Genomic DNA, 16,297 nt, shown 5'->3' with positions numbered 1-16,297 from the left:
GAACCGGGGACTGTGGAAAACCAGCATGATAACCGTTCGGCTACGAAGGCAGTTAAATATTAGCAAATAATCAAAGCTGTCTATGGAATAATAATGCCCAATTATAAATATAACACACTCTATACTTCATTTTCCTAAACTTAAGTGTAAAATTTTCATGGCGTTCCTTAATTAAGACCCTGTGCTACTTAAAAGGAATTAATCTTAAAAATGAATTAAACTTAGTGGTGCTTTTTTCGCAGTCAGTTCGTTTCTTAGAGGTAAGCAACTTTTAAAAGTCTTTGAATGCAGTATTTCTTGCTTTTAAAAATAAAATAACATATCAATGAAGCAAAATATCCTATCTAAAATATTCAAAGTACTTTCCCTCCGTGTCCCATAGTCATGGGGCGCTCTGTATACTCATGGATATATTTAGAAGAATGCTAAGAAACGTAGAATTATGATAACAACGTCTATAGAAACCACTAGCCACATAAAACCGAACGTTTAATTTAAAAAAGAATAACTTAAATTGTCTCATGAATCACTGTCCGCATATTATGCCAGAACATTTAATTTGAAAAAAAAAAAACTTCATGATTTTTTAATAGGGTATTGGTTAAAGAGCATCAGCTCAGAAAGGTAACAAATAATCAAGAAATTCAAAACGTAATAAATTTAAACTAAAAATTAATTTGTGTAAATTAAAAAGTTGGAACTACATGTACAAAAAAAGCCGCCATATTCCACAAGAATAACTTCAATCATCTTTTGATTTGTTTGTGTAGTTCGAGACGTTTGTGTGGTTTTGACACGAGCTCCAGCATGGCTCCAGCTCAAGATTACAAATGAAAACTGAAAATAATATATTACATGTACGCTAGTATATAAATATCGTTGGTATAGCCCTAAAAATCTGGCTATACAGTTACGACAGTTGAGTGAATAACGGTTTGTGCGCTGAGCGGGCCCGGAGTATTTCATTAATTCAATTGAACAGCTATTGGTTTCCTCCGTTAATTTACAATTGGATTAGGTATCAATTTGGGGCACTAATTAGCGGGTAATTACGCAAATGTAATATTAATAATATTGTGTATTGCCATGAGGGGATATAATTTAATATTCCTAATATAATTTTAATGTGCCCTTCACATGGGTATTTAATAATGTAATAATACTATCTTCCGTATCATAACTAACGTCATCACCAATTTTTGTAACTCAAAATATATGGAATTGTAGGTTATACTGTTTCCGAACGTAAAATTTGATCGTCGTCGTTAGAATATTGTAAGAAACAATTAAAAGATGTTCAGGACAAAACAGTCCTTACTCAAAAATATAAAAATATGTTTGACTATGCAAATGTTTGCTACCCGGATTAGACAGTAACCCTGCATAACAAATTGGAACGGATCCAAAATATGTGTGCAAGATTTATCTTCAGACGTAAATTTGACCACGTGTCCCAATTTCGCGCATAAATGGTTGCCTGTCCACACGCGTAGACATTTTTAGTAATTTCTATTCTATTATTTACGCCACCTTACCTTACACAAAGCTTTATTTGTCACTCTTGGTTCACGCCGTTCCTTTCACTTCTCCTGACACGCTCATTTTAGATATATCACATGCCTTCGACATTTACGCCAACTCTTTTGCAATGAATTTGAATTCCCTCCTTGAACCTATTGGACATCAGTTTCTCTTGCTTCTTTAAAACCATGTGTCCAGAAACACTTCCTAACTCCGAAGTTTCGTGATTTCTCTCTTCATTCAAAGCCAAAGTCAAATAATTATTTATTCCATTGGTGAAATTTTACATTTGAAAATGTCATTTTCAAAGTTGCTGCTCGTTCACTGTACTGACCTCCCTGAGAAGAACGAACAAGACTTATGTCGTCTTTCCATACATCTCAATCTAACATGTACTCTTCAATTTTGTAATGAATTTTCAATTAAAATGCTTTTAAACTTGGAAATGATAATCTCTTGATACACGGTCCGGAATCTTATTGTAAAAACGTATACTTTAAGTTGTTTTATGACGTATACAGTTCCCCAAAAAAGAATCGTTTACTTTAGTTAAACGAAACCGTGGTACTATGAGTTTGGCCCTCTCTGGTTTAATTAAGATATTATACAGGTAAGGTTAAGATTTTTAAATTATATGAATAAACTTGGGTCCCCGCGACAAGGTGCCGAAAATGCTGGCAGCGTTCCCCCTTTGTATTGCTGTGCTGATGCGTTGGGCAAGGTAGCTGCCGGCATCGTTTGGCCTTTGTTCTAAGGTTAATATTATGAATATCTTCTTTCTTAATGAAATTGAGTATATTTTTAAGGACACAAAATATTTGAGTAAATGAACTGTGATGCCACAGTTATGATACCAATCTCCTGAAACTTTTCTCTGAGTGAAACCCGAGAATCTAAACGATACACAGAACGAATCGCTCGTTTTTGCAACACAAATATGGTTTGTATATCTGCCGCTTTTATTTCCTTATTACATTTAGTCAACAATTCTATCCTAAAGTTGTTTGGAAGAAATTGTTACTTAGCAATAAAGTCGCCTGATATACGTTACTTTATTAAGTCATACTTACCTTGCTATTTTGCGTGGTTATTGTCGTTTTTAATGTGGAATACAAAATTTATTCATTGTCACAACATCACAATTTATATAATACAATAAATATCAAACGGTCATATTATGACCGTTAAAACAATAATAATTAATATAAAAACAAATAGTACAACTAAAAAGAAATATTGTCAAAATGTAACGACGTCCAATAAAAAACAAGATCGGAATTTTATCGAAAGAATTCCTTTAAAACGGTAAAATTCGTTGTCTAATAAAGAAAGAAGTTTCATTCGGGTGGAAAGCATTTCGTTGTTTGTAGCACTTTTGAGATAGATGTTCATAGAATCAGAGCCCGATTACTCGCGGGTTTCTCATTGCGAGTTCGGCACGGTGGGAAACGGATTTTAGTTTTCCCACGCTTCGTAACGCTCCGGCTCCGCCCTCCAACTTCGTTCATGAGAGTTTCACGTGCGTTAACGATTATGTAAACGAAGTCAGTCAATTATACACTATTATCCGTAATACTTTCAAGTTTTAAAAAAATATGTAAATAAAATGCCTGTTGTTAAAACAATACTACCTTGTTATTATCACACGCTTGTGCGTCTTTTACACTATTAACAGATTAACTACATGTTTGCCGCATATCTGATGCGGGAAGTCGTTGTCAATTTCATGCAATAGACGTCTCGTCTGGTAGCTGATATACGGTGTATTGCGCGTACAGTACAACCACAGTATATTATAACACAAGTAAGCCAACTCCTGCCTATTCGATGCATCAATGCCTACGTTTAGCTTGGAGTGTAGGGTTGTTACATTATTATTTTAGTTGAACCTACAGGTTGTAAATCTAATTTGAAAAAATTAGGGTATTCATCATAGTGCTCTAGTGTATTGAAGTAACCTTTTACTAAATGCAGTAATGATATTTTATACCAACATCGCGGTTAGGTAACTCGATTATGAGATTATGATTATAAAATAGAAATAAAATGTTGAACAATTACGAATTTGAGGCACTCTCGTTCAAACAACAATAATTATGGACACCAATAAACACTATTTAAAAAATAAAATAAAAATAAAAGGACTACATTCTTCAACACTACAACGATACATAAAAAACTTAAAATACAAGGCTGTGTTGAAGAAAACAGCCTCAGCAATTTACTGGTTTTCAGGTTTCACTTTGTACATAATTTGATATGATATTTTAACGCTTCAATTTTATATTGAATTGCGCTTGCGATGACCCGCACTATGCAACGTGAGTGCACTACGAGATTATGCGAATGTGTGCGTCCGTACAAGGCATTAGGTTAGCGTGCACACATATAAGCCGCCACCTATCCTACTTGTCTTATAGTACAATAATGAATTTAGGATGCACTTCAGACTTCCATCTTTTTGTAGCGCGTTTATGATGTTTGCTGACTAACGCGTCGACACAATGTCTGCGCTATTATTTGAAAGCAAAACGCTACGTTGCTAAATTGCATTCGTCTCAGTACAAACGGCATCCTGAGCAAATTGGTAGATGGGTGGAAGTCCCCAATGCTGGGGCGGCGCTAATTACACTTGAATGAGATCGTCATATTGATTAAACTCTACTGCTCATTTGTAAGGCAAGAGAAAATGAGCAAGAAAATCTAGGGGTTGTTCTTTAAAAATATGTATTTGTACAAATTTATCCATTTACAATATTTATTTCAAACATCATAGACTGCTGGCAATTCGTAGTCACTTGTCCTTTGACATTGGCGAGGTACGTTGTCCTCCCACATACTAAATATCTACCTAATTATTTTAATATCAACTCTAGCCTAATACGGTGTTACTAACAAATATTATGGATTGTAAATGTCTGACATAAATAGTTATTATTATGTGTCATTTTATTCCTATTACTATAATATTTAAAAAGTTTAACGTATACAAATACCGTTTAACTTTGTTGCTAAATGAAATTTTTCAGCATATGTGATAATGAAATATTTTTTATAATGCCAAGTGATGGGATGAACAAGTCGCGCACCTGGTGGTAAGCGACACGGCTGTCCATAACAGTTGCAGTGCCGCTCAGAACTTTAAGTCGCAAAGATCCGAGGGGCACTGTTACTGCGCCCGTCCCCAGAGACGACAGTTGACAAGTCCCATGTGCCTGTAATTTCACCAGCATCCCTTCAAAACCTGAACGCAGTAATGTGAACATTACTGCTAGGCGGCAGAAATAGATAAGCCATTCCAATCAAGTCCATTTGAACTAATCTTCAAACCGGAGTGCACCATGAGCTGACGTCTAAAGTCGTTTTGGGGGTAGAAATAGGTAACAAAGGGCTCTACTGCTAGTAAAGTACGTAAATAGCTGTATTAATTCTAGTATATAATCATATATGTATTTAGTATCCTCGCGATGTTGGCTATCGAAGTTCCGGAACTTTCTGTTGTTAGAACTAATAAGATTTTTCACGTCTTAGCTGGCAAGGGTAAGAGTTATTTTACGGCCAGCTCTAAGTAAGTATGTATAGCCATAGCTATAGATGCATAGACGTTATGTAGGATTGAGTAATTTTATCTTACGTTTATTTGGTTTGTTTTGTTTGCCCGAGGGAACGAGGCTTCCTTTACTGCCTCTTCGTAGTTTGTCTCTTGTGTACCATGTACGCACATAACGTAACATTGAGGCACTAATAAACTAGGCTCAACGTCGATTGGCAACCGAAACGCAGCAGTCCTTCATATATTTTTTTGTTATTTTTCTTTTTTCACAGTTCTGTACAATTGCGCACGTAATGTTGTGGACTTTGATCTCAATCGGTTTCGAAATTCAAAATTTTTATCTATTTTATTTTCATAATATACAGGTAAGGTACAATAAAAGCTGAAATACTAGAAAGTAAAACTAGGATTCAATTATATGAATAAAATTGGGTCCCCGCGGCAAGGTGCCCAAGTTGCTGGCAGCGTTCCCCCTTTGTATGGTTATGCTAATGCGTTGGGCAAGGTAGCCGTCGGTCCTCGGGTTTCCCAGACAGTCTATTAATTTTTTGGATAAAATTTTGTTCAGATAAAGGGTACCGGGACCTCACGGGCCAAGGGTTTTCGACTCCAAAGACTGTAAATAGGTAGTCGGAGCCGAGGTCCTGGTACTCATTACTTTTTAATCTTTCCGCCAGTTCAACTGCGGAGCCAACCCTTTTGCTAGTGTGCTGGAGATGGGATAGGGCAAATGTGTCGGCACACGTGGCGTCCCACACCAGTGCCCGGCCCATACTCCAAGGGATGAGAGTCATTCCGTCCGGGCGTTTACCATGTGTTCGCGACATGCCGCTTGGCTCGAGTATAGCGGGCACATTTACCGTGGCTAAGACTTGAGGGCTGCATGCTAGGAGATACGGCCGGCGCTCAGATGGCAGGAAAGACCGTGGTGACCCAGAGAACTTACGTCTTTGCCGTAAGGACTGGACGTTTATGGTTTTGTTACGACATGTAACATTGTATTTTTGGGTGTGCCTGCCGTTAAACAATAGTAGATAATAATAAAAAACGATTTAAGCGTGAATACAAAAAACATCTTTTGTCAGAGCAGATGTGTCTCAGTACTTAGATATTTCCCTAATCTAATAATGCGTTTGATAGCTGTAAAACCTGAATTTCCGTACCTATATATATTCATATTTGGTGGCTATTGTTATAATTTAATATTATATTTGTAAACTTACATTATTATTTATATTGCTTACCTTAATTACTTACACTATTTGCTTTACATCTTACACTTTTGCTTGATATATATATGTATAGTATTTAGAGTTAGGTATATATATTTGCGTAGCATGGCTTACTGGGCTGTGATCGCTTACCATATGGTACTGGCAGAAAACCAGCACTGTTTGACTTCTCGCGGTCTACAGTATTTATGCTGAGTCAGGGCCATTTCAGCACAAACTATAGTCATAGGTACACTAAAATTTTATCAGTTCTTATAGTATTTGTTTGTTTTTCTCACAGTATTTGTCTTTCTCGCAATATGTGTTTTATATGAATGTGTATAAAATTAATAATGAATGTTCTATGTGCTTTTATGTTATACTCTGTGATGTGATTGTAAATGTTTTGTTTCTGTGTGTATTTGTGCTGAATAAACGTGTTATCTATCTATCTAATGTTTAATGTTTGGTATCATTAGCATTGTAATCCCAATGGTTTTATTTCATCTACACGATCCCGTCCTGATTAATCTTCTTTGTTCTAATCGTGTTTGAGAATAAGTTGTGTTAATGCGTTGTGCTAATTAAAAATAGGATTTTTATTTCACATTTTGGGACATGAAATAGTTCAACAAAATATAGTTTCATCAATAACTGGTCTGGTTTTTAAAAAAAATATTAAGAAGCGAAGACTTAACACATGATATTTTTAATTTAAGAGGGAGCATGCCAAAAAAGTTTTGACGTTGGCTCCGCCCAAATTTGTGAAACAAATATATGCCTGAAGTTCGCGTGACATGCGACAGGAGATGTTGAATTTTGCGCATTAAAAGTACCAAATTCGTTTTAGCGGAATAACTCTAAAACTAAAGGGATTAAAAAAAATCTGTAGTGACAGTTCTCGATCATGCATAAATATAATTAATTATCTAATTTTTGTCCTAATAACCTGTAGCATTTCGAGGATGAACCGAAAAAATGTGAAAATTAGAGGTCATTTCGTGATTTATGTATCGAGGAAACTTTATTGTTTTATGTTTCTGATTCTATGATGAATATATCGCGTAGTTACTCATACAATATTTTATTTTTAACTTTAAAGTGGATATACCCCTCTAAAATCAAATCGAAGATTAGAAATTTTTCCTCTGCTCCCTCTTAATAAATGGTTCTCTACTCGTGTGTAGGCAATATTTTATTTTCATTGTATATAACGATGTTTAAGTCTCCAACCCGCATTGAGTCAGCATGACCCATTATGGCCTAAACCCTCGCCAGAGAGGAAACAAGTGTTCAGCACTGTGACGTATAAATGGATGATGATGTTCACGACACTCGTGAATATTATGGTATATGGTAGTATACACATACTACTATAATATTTATCTGTTTTTTGTGAAATACTCTAGTCGTTTGTACAAAGATCAAACAAACACTGAAAAATTCCTTCGATCCAACTGTACTCAAACCAGTGACTGTAGCGACGTTGAGGCAAACGACGCTGGTTGGAGTCCTCGCATCGAAGGAACTTTTCTTTGTATTTGTTCGATTTTAGTATCTTCATCATTCTTCAAGCAACTGCATTGAAAAAATTCTTGAGATATTTTTCTTTCCGATGTAATTATATTTAGTGGATTGTATACTCACCTAATAGAAACTAGGATCATGGCGAAGATCAGGTATTTGCCCAGCAGGGGCACGACGAGTGAGGTGGGGGGGATGATCTCCACCACGAGCAGGAAGAACACGTGGAGGCTAATCAGGATCGATATTGACAGCGTCACCTGAACAAAATGTGTCTGTTATACGATTGTTTTTAATCTTGTACGTCAGTCATAACAAATTGTAAACTGTATTTTTCGCGAAGAAACGGTTTTTCAATATGCATTACCTAATAAGACCGCCAAGTCGCTGCGGCGCGCAAGGCGTGCAGCGGGGCGGGTACCGGTCGCGGCCGAAACGACGCGGCGGGCCCTGGGCTTCGGAAGCTCAACACTTATTTAAAGAGTTAGGTCACCGGCTCAGAGACAGGTTACGATCACTGCTCTAGGTCAAGGTTGGTTCAGCAGGTGTCCATTGCCACCCAGCGAGGTACTGCTGCCAGTATAGTAGGACCTTTTGAGCCAGGAACAATATAGGGTGGATTACAAATTTTTGACGAAATTTGTTGTAAATCCCTATTTAACTGCCTCCGTGGCTTAACGGTTACCATGCCGAACTGCCACGCAGAGGTCCCAGGTTCGATTCCCGGGCCGGAAGAAATGTTTGTATGGCTTACATTTATTTCTCTCGTGAGTTTGGGTGTAATTTGTGGTTGTCTATGTGTGTGTCCATGGCACCCGCGACACAGGGTTCCCTAGTGCGGGGTTTTGTTGAGTGTGTGCGTTATTTATTATTTATTTCTATTTTAAATATTGTTAAAATTAATAATGTTTACAGCGTGCGTTTACAGTGGTCAAGCGGAGCGTTGTAGTAAGCTTGTACGATAGCTGACTTAACATATCTAAATGCGTTAAACTGTTTTCGATAAAGCATTTGAGATGGACATTATGGAATGGAAAGATATTGATATTTAGAAGAAAATGCTTTTTTAAGGTATGACTTATTTAATGAATGTATAATTTTGAACGACATTATGGCACGATACTATTTCAGAAGGATCACATTTGCAAATAAAATATGTATATATAACTGTAGTAATACAACTGACTCAAACAGACCCACTGTACGAGATTGATTATACGAGCGCCCTCACGAGGTCCTGGACATTGGCTTGAGTTGAATATGATATTGTGGTATTTCTGATCATAAAAGTTGAAAAGATATACTAGAAGTTATTATTTTGTTTTCAAACAAAATAAAACAATCTGTGTATCGTAACCTGCGAAGATGCTTGCCTTTATTCGGCTGACTCTGATTGATCAATACATTCAACGTTCCGCTAAAACTAGTTGCATGCACGCTACACGCATCAATGCATGCCCAATGAACGGCCCGCTGCACGCCCTAATTTGCGGTCTAAGGGTTGAAATATGAAATTGCCCTTCTTTCAAGATAATTGAAATAAAAAAAGAAACATTATAGAAATCACCATTTATTTAATCAAAATATACAGCCATGATATATTATTAATACAATAATCTGCCAACTTGCAATCCACAAATTCTTGGAACTTCATTTAAGTGCTTCAAATGAAATGAATTGTTTACTTATAAATAATTATCTAAATTGTGGAGAAGTGGTACTCTTCAGGTACTTCGGGGTGCACGACAGGAACCTCCCTGCTCGACGTACCATTCCTTACACCGATTGGCATTTCCTTTCACCAAGATGGTAATCATTATAGTGTATGCCATCGGTACCTTAAGAAGCAGAAGACAAGTTCTTCAGGGTATCATAGCAGGCGGAAAAGCTATAGACGTTATCGTGAAGAAGTAACGATGAATATCGTTTGGCCAAACCTGGTTGCTTCTCTGCGAGTTTTGCCATCTTCGACCACTTTTCTTCCCAATAGCGGTCAGCTGCAAATCTAAGGAAGTTACGGTGATTTACACTGCGACTGGCGGCCAAACATAATCAGTTTTTGATTATGGTACGGTCAAACGTGCAACACAGTACAATAAAAAATTAATTGTGATACGGTCATGGTTTTTCGATTCTAGAAAGGTGATCGTATCAATCGATCTAAAACTACTTCGTCTTTGTGTCTTAATTAAGACAGTGCAAAGTTCAACGCGCGTCTCTTGTTGTAGTTCGGACAATTCTTGCAGTATCCATTTCTTATTTTCCTGTCTATACCAGTAAATTTTGTATTTTACTGATTTTCACAAAATTATCAGTATTGTAAATGTACTTTCTCAAGTATGCTCAAAGCAAGCAGCTTATTCTTTCTAACTTACGTTGAATCGGTTGAACAACAACATGCAACTTATTATTATTCACTACAAGTTTTGGTTGTTCACGAGGTTTATTTGCCAAATCAAAAGCGCACAATGCATTTATCAGTCGTATCCGCTACATACACGTCGTTAACTTCACAAAGTTATCCCCGAATGCTAAATTAACCAAAACGGAAACAAATAAAAACGTCAAAGTTTTAAATTTATTAGGAGCTTTTAAATCTTCTAGTCTGAACCTCATACTATAACAATTTTATTTAATTCCATTTACCGCTCTGGTTGGGTCAGAAGGTGTCCACTGCCATCCAGCAAGGTAACTGTGCCAATATGATGGGAGCTTTGAGCCAGTTAGATAAATACAAGGCGGGATTTCTTTTTAAGTTGGACGTAAATTTTCCACGAAATCTATTGTTTTAGTGCCTATTGACAAAGCCTGGTCTGGTGATGATCTTTCGGTTTTACGGTATTTTTAATTTTAGTAAAGCAAAAGTAATCAGGTAAAAACCTTGTAGTATATTTCTCTGAATTCATAATGTTTGTTTACCATAATGTTTTAATCTCGTTGTCGCAGTTCAGTGGATTTGTCATATTCATAATTTTCTAATACGTCGAAAATAACCGTCAATACGTCAACCGACATACATTTTTGGCCTTATCATCACGTATCAATGCTTACATATGTACACCTGCGCGTTCAAATATGTTCCACCAAAAATGTGCACGTGAAAAAGGGGCCAAGTTCAAGAATTTGACATAAGAATTTTTTTTATTTCTTTTTGAATAAATGGAAATAAAGTCTTGCGAAAATATTACTATTTTGCTTAAAAACCTTATTTTGTAAAAACCGCTTTTCCATGTGAAACATATCCATAACTTGACTGTTAAAAACATTGGTGCGATTTCACAAACGTGAACTTTGCAAATTACCACCCGCAATTTTCATCTATTTCTCTTTATGCACTGTCACTATTGTAATATATTTCTGTGGGTAAGTTGAGGTACCTTACAAATTCCGACTATGGCGTTCTAGTAACGAAGACAAATTGTGTCAGATCGCGGGGAAAAATACTTTAAGGTCGCTTTGCAGCAAAGTGTACTTGATACACGTTCATTAAGTGCAAACATTAACCCCTTAAAATTGCACAATAAGGTACTGTTACCTGTGTATAGAAAGGAATGAGGCCCGATGGCTAAATTAAATGCTAGTGGACTGTAAATTAACTTATTATATTCGGGAAAAAAGGAAATAACATGAATGAATGAATTGCACAAAATTAGCGACGCGTGGGCCGGCGGCGGCGGTATCGTGATCGATTATTTTCTTTTTTAATTTTATTGGCCACGTCCTGCGCGATGCGTGGGCAGTGTTGTTGTGTCTGTGCTTGACAGAGTAAACTAAAAATTCTTATTTCACAATTAAGTGTATTGAATGTTAGGATGTTTCACCACCATGCTATTCAATTATTTTTTTGTGAAATTATTCCACTAGTTTGTTTTAATTATTAATACAAACATCGAACACGGAAAAAATTGCTTCGACCCGGCTGAATTCGAACCAACGTCTCCTAGCAAACCTTTTCTTCTTAATCCATGTGAATTCTCGACAGAGGCGCCGTCTTTCTTATTTTTTGTTATTTTTACACTCCTATACGTACATTTGAACATTTTCCCCACCGACTTAACATAATAATATGACCTGAATTATCTCAAATCATACATCGAAATTCAACATTTACGCTTCGTGACGACTTGTAGAATTGTATTTTTATGTAAGTTTAAAATGTGATGCGTATTGGTTGACGATCGGTCGATATACAATAATTTCGTTTGTAGATTGTGCAATAAAGTAGATGTCAATAAACCTTCTCTACAATGATAAGCTAAGTCTTAAGTTTGGTAGATAGCTCGAGGGCAACCAGGTGGACTCGATCCAATGCTTGTTATGTATCCAGATTTGCGAACACCTATTCCATCAGGTCAACGCACTTTTATTTGCAATGGAAACTTGCGTTATGTGTATTTCGACGCGACCATTCATTAATATTATATTTTACCCTAATTATAAAGCACTTTTGGACCTAACGTTCCCAACTTAACGTACTTTAAATTATTTACGTAAGAAATCTTTTGTCGAAATTTATAGTAACTCTCATGTTTTTTTTACCAACCGACACGCCTATTCATAACAGTTCCAGTGCCACTCAGAGCTTTAAATCGCAAACATCTTAAGGGCACTGCCAAAGCGCCCGTCACCCTGAGACATAAGTTAACAAGTCCCAATGTGCCTGTAACTTCACCAGCACCCTTACCCTTTCAAACCGGAACACAGTAATGCTTACATTACTGCTTTTCGGCAGAAATAGGTAAAGTAGGAGAATATCCCTGTACGAACTGTTTCACAAGGAGCTCTCTGCTACTAAATGTCTATTTTACTTCCACAGCGGCCACCCCTGTAATTTGCTGGAATCTGAAATTTCAATTCTAAGAACACGCTCAGCAGGCGGAGAATAAATACTCTTCCTATTTTGATCACATCTTTACATACTAATATAGTAAACAAACTCATTGCATGTCTCAGGTTATAACTAATGCAATGTAACGGTTCCAAGTGCTTTAGTGCAAGAAAATTGCTACAAATGGTGAGTGTCTTAGAATAATAACGCATAGAAACCTAGTCCGCACACGCTAAGTCAGGCAAATTGAAGTGCGCTCAATAGGTCTACACGAGCGGGCGGGTCTTCAGTGCTCAAGGTCAACTTGTACCGCGAACAGATCAAGAATTTTAGCTAAAAATGACGAAATGTGCGGTAAATGAGTGTAAAAATACGTCAAATAAACATAAAATAGATACTAACATCACATTCCACAAGGAAGTAACGCGTTTCAACTTGTATTTTTATATAAATATTCACTACAACCGAAAATTAACCTACTACTAAAACTAGCCTACATGAATTTGATTTTTGCCTCACTTGTGACAGTTCGTTTGATATGAAACTTTCATTCTATGCGTTATTATTCTAAGGTTAGTGTATTATAACACAGGGTCAATGAGTCGTCTTTTTCTCTGTACTTTGGCCGACACACTGCCTAAATATTTTCGTAATTAGTAGAGGCGTTACTTCACATCGGGACAGTTACTTCAGCTACCAAGCGCAAGTCCGGTCGTGTAAGGAGTACTGCTGCCACTTATGATGGTTCTGCTAAATACCAACTGGCCACCTGGAATTCAATCGACAAGCGTGTCAAGAGGCTTATAGGTGACTCGGATTTAGTAGTGGCGAAGCTGCAAGGCTTTAAACATCGTCTTAAAATTGCCTGTTTCTTGGTATACTACAGGATATATCACGGAGAGAGTGCGAGTGAATTGCACGAATTAATTCCACCTTCACCTTTACATCATCGGGGGACCAGACGTGGACTGGGGTTCCACCCTTATATTGTATATATTCTCAGGATTCGCACAAAGCATTTCGCTGCCACAGTTATATGGCGTGCGTCCAGGGAGTTGAATTACCTACCTGCGGACTTGTTCCCCGAACGAGAGTGAATAGTTATTATTTTGGTGTGCATGCTATATCGTCGATCTCATCGTCACTTTACATCAGGTGAGATGGAGGTCAAATGCTCACTTATTTTTTTGTATAAACGAAAAAGTATGAAAAAGCAAGGTGAAAATAAAATGCAGAGTTTGACGACGACGACGATCAATACGTTACCTGTTGAGATTAGAGCGATTACGGGAATAAATTTCAAGCGTCTCTTCCTCGCCTCACTGCCTGACACCCGCGCAATAAACGCCTTACGCTCTTTGATTAAATTGTACGTTGATCTTTACAAACCCCTTCGCCGTTGAGAAGTAGCAATAAGTACACTCGGAATTGAAAATATTTATTTCAAAAACGTGAGCAATAACTTTATATTGTGAAGGAGAAGTGTACTTTTAGTGCACCGTAATAAAGAGCCGTGCTGTTGAAAAACAGTGTTAAGTATACTCATTATTATGCAATGTTTATTTTGAGAACTGTATAGACATGTTTGCGTTGTAAGATGCCATAGATCTTTGATCATAGTGGACCCTTGCCGTCGAAAAACATACATAAACACGCTAGTAACTGTGAAATGTCTCGGCAATGATGAAATTTCATAGACAAAGGTGCTGCCGCAAAACATTTTGTCGTTAAAAAATAAATCAAATTTATTTATGGAACTCTAGATATAAATAGAGGCAATAAAGACTTTAAGTCTTCCTCGTTTGTTACGTAATCTTTTGATGTACAGAATAGAGTACACTCTTAAAGAAATAAATTGTTTTAAGAGCCGCACAGATAAATCAGCTATACAACATTAATGACGTGTAAACTACGTCATTGAAAAATGCGGTGAAAAAAAGTTAAGTTTTTCTTTTCATCTGTGGATTGAAGGAGAAATTTTCACATGTTTTTGAAGGGTTTTGAACCAACTTCGAAACCGCTACCACGGCATTAGGTTTCTTTTATTTTATTTTTATTATTTAAAAACTACAAACACTGCCAGCAAATATATTTCTCTCAACCAAATTAGGAAAATACAACTTTTACAGCAGTTTCTGTTTCTTATTTTTTTATTGTAGCAAGCTTTTGTTTATTGTGGTAAGCTACACGCATCAAAGCTTTAAAGTCCTTCACTGGACGGACCTTTCACAAGGAACTCTACTGCTACTAATTTGTATTACTTTAGTTTGTTAAATTGGATATATTATAAAATTCTAAGCTAGACAATTGTAAAAATTAATCACCATTGTAACGTCGAATAGAGGTACAAATTGCGTGAATAATCTGAAATTGGCCGATCCTTTTCACCGTCAAATCCGTTAATTAAACTATAGGGATTCTCTTTGTGCCGGTATTTCAATATCGCGTTCCTGGAATACGTGTTGGAGGTTCGAAAATCAATTGTTTCATTCCATTTGAATTGCTCGTGATGGCGGCAACAATTATACATCTATACATACATATACTTCACGCCTTTTTCCCATCGGCGTAGGCAGAGACAACAGTCTTCCACTTGCTACGGTCCTGACACACATCTTTCGCCTCATCAACACGCATCAATGCTTTCATACACGCTCGTCGGTTAAGGGTACTCTTGACCTGGCCCTCCTTTAGGATGGCCTCAATTTGGTCATGATACGTTTTCCTTGGTGGGCCCATACCAACTTGCCCGCTCACACTCGCCTTATAAATCTGTTTCGTCACTCTTCTTTCATTCATTCTCTCTACATGTCCGAACCATCTAAGCATCCCTTTCTCTACCTTTGTCACAATATCTTCTTCCACGCCGCAACACTCCCTTATCACACTGCTCCATAATTTATCCATCCGAGTCACTCCAGCCATACTACTCAAAGCTCTCATTTCTACTGCATTAATTCTACTTTCATGCTTTCTGCCAAACCCAACACTCTCTACCATACATAAGTGTAGGAACCAGCCCCCCCTCCCCCCCCATGCACAGCCAATCGTGCCTTTTTAGACATTTTCTGGCTGCCCATTAATTATATATCTATATATGAGAAAAAAAATCTTTGTCAATGACAAGCGATACTATAGTTTGGACAGTATATTTCCCATTTATTTTAGACATTTTTGTAGAGACTGATACCTAAAGGAGTTAGTTAGGATTTGGAAAAGTACGTTATCACGGCCTATATTTCCAGGCATCACGAATAACGAAACCCGACTCATCTAAATAAATACGTTTTATTTTCGTGGGATTGATTATCTGTGTCGTATAAACATACACTGCTCTCGCACCCTCACCGCAGAGATATCAAAAACAGCTTTATTCTCCAAGTCTAAAGAATGCTTTTATTAAACAGCTGACGAAGACACACCAACACAATCGCAAAGTAAAGATATTGATTGATGGCCGTCAAAGCACCCGTCGTTTGATATTCAGAGCTCACCGTTGGAGCCAATGATGTAGGTGTAATTTTTCATGGCACTAACGAGTATGGTGCTTTATTCGCGCCATTTATTAACGGGCAATAGGAAATTAATGATACGAGCTATTAAGGCCTTGTGGTTAGCGAATATCGTATTTTGTGTAAGATTTTTACGATCTGACACTGA

At 37.0% G+C, this 16,297-nt stretch overlaps 1 protein-coding gene across 3 annotated transcripts in view; it reads right to left on the bottom strand.

Annotated features, from left to right (window-relative positions):
- LOC113231649 (acetylcholine receptor subunit alpha-like) overlaps positions 1 to 16,297 on the bottom strand; it is a 99,770-nt gene that overhangs the window by 33,206 nt on the left and 50,267 nt on the right. For all 3 annotated transcript variants that reach the window (XM_026466075.1, XM_026466076.1, XM_026466077.1), the window contains one exon: positions 7,933 to 8,069. In XM_026466075.1, coding sequence (XP_026321860.1) covers positions 7,933 to 8,069 — 137 coding nt within the window. The remainder of the gene's footprint in view (positions 1 to 7,932; positions 8,070 to 16,297) is intronic.

This window comes from Hyposmocoma kahamanoa, unplaced genomic scaffold (genome assembly GCF_003589595.1).
Source record: "Hyposmocoma kahamanoa isolate Upper Pololo Valley unplaced genomic scaffold, ASM358959v1 66, whole genome shotgun sequence".
NCBI classification, from domain to species: Eukaryota; Metazoa; Arthropoda; class Insecta; order Lepidoptera; family Cosmopterigidae; genus Hyposmocoma; species Hyposmocoma kahamanoa.
Note: the sequence above shows the minus strand (reverse complement) of the source record. Positions and strands in the feature narration are given on the sequence as shown.